The sequence below is a fragment of the Pseudonaja textilis genome, chromosome 5 (assembly GCF_049901715.1).
Source record: "Pseudonaja textilis isolate UNSWEBS1 chromosome 5, rPseTex1.2, whole genome shotgun sequence".
Classification (NCBI taxonomy): Eukaryota; Metazoa; Chordata; class Lepidosauria; order Squamata; family Elapidae; genus Pseudonaja; species Pseudonaja textilis.
In genome coordinates, this window is record NC_141994.1 from 5,306,789 (window position 1) to 5,316,111 (window position 9,323).

The 9,323-nt window shown below is 36.8% G+C and overlaps 1 protein-coding gene across 10 annotated transcripts in view; it reads left to right on the plus strand.

Moving 5' to 3' along the window:
* The window catches only part of ST7 (suppression of tumorigenicity 7), a 115,038-nt gene extending 111,151 nt beyond the window's left edge, over window positions 1-3,887 (plus strand). For all 10 annotated transcript variants that reach the window (XM_026713167.2, XM_026713168.2, XM_087934046.1 and 7 more), the window contains one exon: window positions 3,576-3,887. In XM_026713167.2, the coding sequence (XP_026568952.1) occupies window positions 3,576-3,671 (96 nt within the window). In that variant the 3' untranslated portion in view covers window positions 3,672-3,887. The remainder of the gene's footprint in view (window positions 1-3,575) is intronic.
* The last annotated feature ends 5,436 nt before the right edge of the window (window positions 3,888-9,323 follow it).

Sequence of the window (9,323 nt, forward strand, 5' to 3'; positions counted from 1 at the left end):
TATTTTGGGGAGGCCGGATAGTTTGGGGCATCTGGAAGATTTTTCTCTTGGGATGATCGTCTGTTGGATCTCTTTGCTCATGTGGCTGGTTATGTTTTTCTCCTTGGTTATTTTTTCCAGATATGTGGTTGGGTCTGTGTTTATGGGTTTGTATGAGGAATATACAGAAATATAGCAGCCATCTTAAGAAACGCCAAAGATAACATTGACCTGGAAAACCAAGGCATATATGAAGTCCCCTGCACATCATGCCCTGCCACATACATCGGACAGACCAATAGAAGAATAAGTACCCGCCTGGATGAACACAAAACTGCAGTAAAAAAGCTGGAACACATTTCCTCACTAGTCCAACACATGAAAGCCACAGGTCATAGCATCAACTTCAATGGCACCAAAACCCTAGCCACTATAGAAAACCCCAGCTACAGAATTATCAGAGAAGCCATAGAGATTGAAAAAAGACCTGAAAGCATGAATAGAAGAGATGACTCCACCAGACTGTCAATTATTTGGAAGCCTGCACTCACAAACAAACAGATCTCCACACCACAAGCCAAGCAAACACCTGGGCACAAACTGACCCCCCCCCAGGCACCCAGGTGAAACCTAGCTTCCTAATAAATGATAGCCGTCCGTTTACTCGAAGCCAAGCCTCCAATACAGGAAACACAATGTTGCCAGCTAATCAAGACAAAAAAAAAAAATGCTACAAAACAGACAGAAGATATTAGAAACACCAATCAAGCAGAACACAGCAAATTCGAAGACCAATAAACACAGACCAAGAGTCCCAACCAATCAGGGTGAAGAAAAAACCATTCTGACACAGTGCAGGCTAGCACCAAATTTAAAACAGAAACGGCTGTGAAAGTCTGACTCACAGACGAACACAATACAGAAGCCTGATGATGGCACATGAGATTCTGCTGAAACTTTGCTACAACTTTAAAAGCACAACTACAATGACGTGGGAAAATACCTGAACAAAGCTGAATACCACACGCACACACAGATTTTATATATATATATATATGTATGTATAACAATAGTAAATGAAATAATTATTCTATTCGAGTTCAGCTCAGCCATTAATATTGATAGCAATCTTTTACATTTCTATTTAAAATATTTCCATCTTTCAAGAAACATTAACTAATAATATCAGTTGTCATTCACTTTAATCACCTATATTTCATATTTTATTCCTTATGGTCTTTAAACAAAAAACAAAACAATAGTTAACAGTCAATTATTATTCAAAATCATCCTGTCAACCGATATTAATTTCATTAAAAATCTTTCATTTCAATTATATACTCTTTAAAAATCATTGACTTATTCTCTTATCCTGTTTCATTTAATTACTAACAAATATTCCATTACATATCAATGCCAATTTTATGTCACTTTAATCATCTATCATATTTTCTAACTCTTTTCTATTTCTAGTATAACAATGCTATCTCATGTACCCTTGCAGAATCCTCTCTTTAAGTTAAACCATTGTCTCTGTCTTTTAAATAGGCTTATACCTTTAATTCTTGTAGGTTTTTCCTGTTTCTCTATATCTTATTTCTGTCCTTTATAACTTTTCCTTTCCATCTTCCCACTCTTCTTCTCTCTCTCCTTTTTATTCCCTTTTCTATCTGATTCTCCCTTCTGTGATCCTCCCTTCTGCTTCTTCCTAATGTTATAGTTACTTTTCAAATTACTCTTTTTTTTGGTTGGTTGTTTCAAGTCTTAAGTTTTTAACTCCCTTTCCCTTTTTTACCCCGCTTAAAATTGCTTAGTCATTGAAGATGGCTTCTTCTTTGTCCCGCCCTTCTTGTTCTGCCAGCGTTTCTTGTTGTTTTTCATAATTCAAAAATCTCCATTTCTAAAAATTGAAATACGAAGCCAAAAGATCCTCTTCCCTCTTGTGCTTCTTTTTGTTCTTTAAGTCTTTTTGTTCTTTAGCTCTCCAAGGAGTGATGCCATTTTAAAGATTTTTAAGCAACCCCCAATTGATTTTATTTCATTTCATTAGGATCCACCATCCAAAATTCCAGGAATCACCCAATAATCCAAAGCTTCTTGCTTCTTTTCTTTCTTTCCAGGGGCTTTGTTATCTTGTAACCAAGTTTCAGCTACAATGTGTACTTTACAGGTCTTGTTAAAATTCCACTATCAATTCTTTTTACTTCCAGATGGTCTCCATTTTTCCAGATTCCACCCTCTTTTTTCCCCCTCTGCTTTCTTTTTGAAATTTTTAAATTATCCAAGAATCTATCCCTTTGACACTCTATTTTCAGCTAAAAATAGCGTGTTAATGTCAAAGTGGATTAATATCAATTTCTTGTTTAGATCTCTTCTTCTTAACATTCAAAGTCAATTAGAGCTGTCAATGTGAGAGAAAAAAAAACCCAATTCTTTTTCCTTTCCCTTTTGACGCTTTAAAAATCTTTTTTAGGGATAGTATTAGTCTTTGTAATTCAAGTTCCAGGTACTTTAAATAGATGTTTTCTCCGTTCATCCCAGTCAGTCAAACTTTCTCCTTTAAACTTCCTCCTGCACAAGCTTGTCCAGTTGGGTTCTTCTTTGAGGTGGCCATTTCTGACCACCGCTGCAACCGCCTTTGGGAAAGGGAGTAATGGCCAGCCGAGGAGAGATGCGGCTCCCCTCAACCCCACTGGCGGTCTCCCCCTTCTTCACCACCTCTCCGGATTGACTTCAGCCCCGAATCCAAGCAGCTTGGGGCGCTCCAGCAGAGAGCACAGATCGAAACCGCGCTCAATCGCAGATTTTGGTCCGTCGCCAAACAAGCCCAAAACGGAAGTCCCAAGAGCAGACAACTCCTTAACAGGTCTGGGCAGCTTACAATTAAAAAAATAATAATCTGAGAACATATATGAAATCATGTATAATAGAATCAAGAGATAAAATACAACACAGTAAAGAAATATAAGTCAGATAAAATGCAAACTAAAGGACCAGTTTCAGTGGAGGTAAAACAAATCCAGACTTACCACCTTAGCAAGGGAATTCCAGTATATATTTTGTCCTGCTCTTGCTACTCTTTCATTCCACTTTTAGTGATAAATGATCAGTTTTTTTAAAAAAAAAACAGGGGGGGCGGGAGGCTGACATACTTTTATGTCCTTATGCAGCCTTATCAGTATCTTGCTTTTAGGATCTAGCCAAATGTTATTTTTTATTATCAAGTTCAATTTCTGGCCAGCCCATACCATATCCTTAAAGTTCGTTTTATTTGGTGGTCCCCGTGATTAAAACAAAATCATTAGAGAGTATTGGAAAACCTAGTCATAATAGGAAAGAGATCCCCAGTGAGTTGAAGGGCTTAAATCATCCATCAAATTAGATCTAAACTATAAATTTTTGTAGCATATTATCTATAGAAAAGTCATCAGGACAAAGTTTTGCTCTGCAGATTAAATAATCTTTATACTGTATTAATTGATTTACGTGTATCTGCTTAAAGATATAAAAAATTATTTCAAATGAAAGCTTATGTTATTCCGAACTAGGTTGAATGGTACAAATCAGATATTAACCATTAACTCTTTTTCTTGCAGTTTCTTAGTACTCTCTTTGCTCCTTTGAACTTTGTGATGGAAAAAGTGGAAAGCATCCTGCCCTCCAGTCTCTGGCATCAGCTAACAAGGATCTGAAGGAAAACAGTTCTTCAATGACTGCCGTATTTTCTGTGCCAACTCCCTGTTGACTACCAGAAAGCATGATTTCTCTTTTAGGAGAGAACCCGTTTTAAGCTCTTCATAAATTGTCTGTTATCATACATTTTTGTTGTACAAAATACATTGATGTTTGATTCTATTTTGCTTTCAAAACAAAAAACAACAAAAAAAATAAACTTTTGTGTATGGCAACCATTTGCTCTTTCCTTTTCCAGCTTCCAGGAGGAATTGTCATGATTTGAGCACTAGAACTATCAAAGTAGAGGAATATAGTGTACCTTCTAGGTTATATTTCAGAATGGGGAAACTAATGACAGATTTAAGAGGTGAAAGGATGTAACTAAGAGAGCTGAACCTCTGTCAGAGGGACAGTGTTATTTAATTCCAGGAGAGGCAGGAATTGACGGTAAGTATGTCATGTTAAGGGAACTGGTTTATAAACTAATCTTAACCAATTTCCTTGTTTAAACATCAGTACAAAGGGACTACAGTTTTCTGCAGCTTCTTATTTCTGAGTCACGTTTGGTCAAATATATAAAAGAAAAGAAAAGGCCATTTCCAAACCAGGAAAGGGTTTAGTGGCGGCAGTAAAACCAATAGACTTTTCAGAGATTATTTCCATTTTAATAGGGTTTTTTTTTAAATTCGAACGATTTAAAAAAAATTAAAGGATGCCCACAACAGTGAACATACACAAAACATGCCAAATGTGAGGTTAGAAGTTAGGAAACAAAAAGGACAGCTCACTAGAGACAGAATACCAAACGAATGAGGTAAAAATGGTCAGAAAAGATATTAACTGTCAACTATCGTTGGAAACACAGGCACAAAAACAAGTCTTTGACATAAAAGGCGACATGGCTCTAAAACTATATCAGTAAACAGGTCACCTTTATTAATATTAGTTTTCTTCATTAAAGTGTCAGCTGAGAGGAAATTCGATTTCTTCATCGTAAGAAATTATATTACAGGGTAGTCTAGTAGAGGGGGAAGGGAGGACAGATAGAACCCAATTTACAGACCCTAAATTTAGATTTTCAAACACTTATTAAGCTGTAATAGGCCCAGTGCTGGTAGAAATTTTAGGTACTGGAAATCAGTGGAGCAACATTTTTATCTTTGCATTAGCTGACACCATTGCTGCTGTCATTTTTCATTATAAAGTCCTCAAAGTATTGACGAACATTGGAAAAATTCATCTTAAAAGAAGTTAACCTATAAAACAAAAACCTTACTAAAAGGTAATGGATATGGTATTATACATTTCCATTACTGTAGCTTTATAGATATGAAAATCTATATATATACATATATATATAAAAGCAAAATACCACTCACGCATCATCACAAAAATCTCCAGAATTGTAAAGCCTACAAACTTGAAATATGGCACGTATGTTCCTCTTGGCATTTAGGTGCTCACTAAGAAAATATTTCTCGAAATGACCCATCAGAGCATTTGTACTTCGTATATTATTATTAACATGCTCTGAGGCTATGTTCTACTGCCTGGCACCCCTTCCCACCTGAAATGTTCCAAATGGAAAATACAAGCAGAGGAGTTTCAAGTTTCAGAGAACCAGCTTCAGTACACACCCAGGCTCCTTGTTCACACAAAGTACAAATGCTCTGATGGTCATTTCGAAAAATCCTTTCTTAGTGAGCACCTAGAAGCCAAGAGGAACATATGTGCCAAATTTCAAGTTTGTAGGCTTTACGGTTCTGGAGATTTCGTGATGATGCACGAGTGGTATTTCGCTTTTATGTAGGTGTAGGTGTGTGTGTGTGTGTGTGTGTGTGTGTGTGTGTGTGGTATTCGGCTTTGTTCAGGTATTTTCCCACATTATTATAGTTGTGCTTTTAAAGCACAACTATAATGACGTGGGAAAATACCCGAACAAAGCTGAATACCATACATGTAAGTACCCGCGAAAACTTAAGAAAACATATACATATATACATACACACACATATATATATTTCATGAATTCAAATATCACAAACTTTCAAATTTTCAGTATTTTAATTTCAACATATTAATGTACTTAATGTATTTCCCATCCTAAATCATATAAAAAAACCAACATGAACCAAAACCAAACTAAAAGCTAAAATCACATACCGTATAATGGATATCCCCTCTATCACATTCTCATCATAAAAAAAAATGATAAGTATTCCTTAACACAATTGGTTTTCTACTCAAAGCTTCAATCTAACTTTATGAGTAAAATAGAAAACAGTTGTTTTATGCGCAAGTGAAAGAGCAACAGAAGACTTCAACGCAATAACTAGGAATTACATAGATGCAGTGGTGGGATTCAATTTTTTTTTTACTACCGGTCCTGTGGGTGTGGCTAGATGGGTGTGGCCATGTGACTGGGTGGGCATGGCTTTTTTTGGGGGGGCACCCATTTTGGGGGCCTTCTGGGCCTCAGGCAAGCCTCCTGGGAGGGGGAGTTTTTGCTCCCAGGAAGGTAAAAAAAGGGAGCCTGGAGAGGGCACGCAGCACTCCCCCCCCCGGCTTCATTTTGGGACCTTCCGTGCCTCAGAGAAGCCTCCTGGGGTGGCATTTTTGCTCCCAGAAAGGCAAAAAAATGGAGCGCGGACGTGGGTCTGTGCGCCTTCCCTCCATTTTTTTTTTGCCTTCCTGGGCCTCAGAGAAGCCCGCTTGGGTGAAGCAGTAAATGAGGCGAATCCCAGCACAGGAACAGCTGATTGTCGGGAGGGGGAAAAATACCTTAAGGAGTGACATGGCAGGCGAAAGTCAGGTGAGCGGGTTGGGGGTGTGGCCAGCCAGAAGTTACTACCGGTTTGGCGATCCACACCAAATCCTTGCTACCAGTTCGCGTGAACCGGTGCAAACCGGCTGAATGTGACTGCGTGAATGGAAAAACAAATACCTGATTTTTTTTTTTTTATTCCGGTCACTCCTTTTTCAAATTTTAGCCCTTTCCAGTCTTTGCACATCCGTTTTATCAAGGCATAGAATAATAAAGAGTCCAAAACATTTATAATAAGGGTGTCAAAAACCTAGCACAACCAAGAACATCACAAGTATTACTGCTATGAAAATTAGGTTTGCAAGTTTGGACAGAGTATCAAATTCTATGAGAAAAAAAGTACTATACTATACAAAAAGTACATGAAGTACATAATGTTCTTTGTCCAACTGAAGTTTGTATAAAGAATCTTCCCTCAGGGCAAAAAGAGGTGAGATTATTATTGGGTAAAATGGCATTCCCTTACACCATATTTTTTTTCCCTTAACTTAGATGCTCTGTTGGTTTTCCACCTTCTGCAATTCCCCAATCTCAGGCACGTGAATGTTGGTTTTAGTATAAAACACCCACCCATAAATTTGGAAACATATGTATTGCTTGAATATGCCATGCTGAATGATTAAACAGCGTCAACTGAATTCACACTTCTTTTTATATACCATGAGCAGCATTTCTTATGCTTATTTTATTAGTCATATTTCTACTGTTATGACCAAGAGATGTTCAGTAGTTTACAGAAAGCATCTAAGCATAAATAAGCAACTACAGAAACAATTTAAAAATACAACATAAAATACAAATAACAGAAAGATTAAGTGAAAGCTTTCCAAAACAATTCAGTCTTCAAAACTCTCCAAAAGAATCTGATCTTTTCACAGATGTGCCACAATACTGACACTATTAACCTCACCATCACTTAACCAATCCCTGAAATATCTCAAAATGCAGGATTCACAGCAGGTTCTTTTTTGTGTAACTTACCGATGGGAGGTGATCCTGAAGGTATCTAGATAACCACCTTTGATCAATAACGGTATCTTAAGTTGGACCTGAAAATCAACTGGAATAGATGTGAAATCCACAAATGTAATGATGTGTGTCGTTGCATTTTGGACCAACGGTTGTTTACAAGCACTTTTAAAGGGCCGCACAAAGTACAGGGCATTACAAGTAGACTGGCTGGGTGGTAGTAAGGAGTTTTACTACCAGGTCCTCTTGTCCCAGGTGATGCTGCAACAGGTATTCCAGTCAAAGCCATGGCCAATCCATTGCACTTGTTGATTCAGATATGCTTGACTTCACTTGGCTAATACTTATCCCAAATTATCACTCGTAAGTATTAAGATTCATGAAAAAGCGTAAGTGGCCATGTAACTCATTTGTTAAGGAATATCTACAGTATATACAGACGAGTTAGGGAGGAAAATGGTACGGCAAAAACGTTATTTTAATAACTGCTAGAAGAGATCCTTTTCTTTGAAGGAATGACAAAAGTCCTTCTTTACAAATCCTCTTCATAGTAAGGATGGAAGTTGGTTCTTTGACAAATATTTAACAGCAATTTGCTTTTTATTCGTTTTTGGTATGATATTACTGAGTTATTGGACCAACTCCAATAAGCTGGCTATTGTGACTTTGGACAGTCATTTTCTCTCAGCCCAAACCACCTCATAGGAGCGTTGTGGGGAAAATAGGATGATAAAGGCGTTTTAGGTATGTTCATCTTATTTATAAAAATAATAAAATGGGATAAACACCTCCACAATTAACCATGTATTGTTGAAAATCCTGACTATAACACGGGATAATTTCTATTCAGGTATTTTCTATTAACACTAGAAGGCTGAGGATTTCCAAAGTATTTGGATGAATATTTTTTCTTTGGTAGTATAGCAGTTATATCTATTAAAACCCTAATTTATTAAGTTCAGCTACCAGATCCGTGTAGTATGCTTTCACAACACCAATGTTTCTTATGTTTTAAAATAAAATCATGTTGCTTAAGTCGCAATTTGTGGACATTAACTTTAACTTGTGCATTCTAATTCTTTATAGTCTAAGCCAGGGTGTCCAATCTTGGCAACTTTAAGACTTGTGGACTTCAACTCCCAGAATTCCTCAGCCAGCAAAGCTGGCTGAGGAATTCTGGGAGTTGAAGTCCACAAGTCTTAAAGTTGCCAAGGTTGGACACCCTGGTCTAAGCAAACAGACTTTCGACTGGTATGACTCAACCATGCTAAAGGTACTTAACTTTTTAATGGCACCATTTGTTAAGTCATACCTGATTTTAAAATGCACTCAGTACCATTATAAATCATAAAACTCAAGGGAGTTTATTGAACGTCTAATCTTCTTTCAGTTTTTAAAATATTGAGAATTTCAATAACAATTTGTGATACATAATCATGTAGACCCCGATAGTAGTGTTTTAATAGAATCAGGAATATACTGTACATATGACAATCCCTCATAGAGATTCTTTCATAAGTAGAACACGGTGATTTAACTAATGAAGTCCTTTCCATTACAACTGGTTTGGTTATTGATCTCAGTTACTTGCACTGCATAAAATATATAGTGAATGTGAAAAATAAACCTGCAATGACAGGGAGAGGATTTGGGAAATCTATAGTTTGGAATTATTTCTATTTTCACTTCGGTCTTCAATGTTAATTCAAACTATACCATGTGGTGTATAAATCTAGCCATTGTGGTTTGTTCATGGCATGGCATAAAATTAACAATGAAAAATTCAACATTTTGCATATGAAGCAATTATATTGTTATAATCATAAACTAATTTTGCTGAGATCTTTTGATCTTGCTTTTAAAAATAACTCAGATC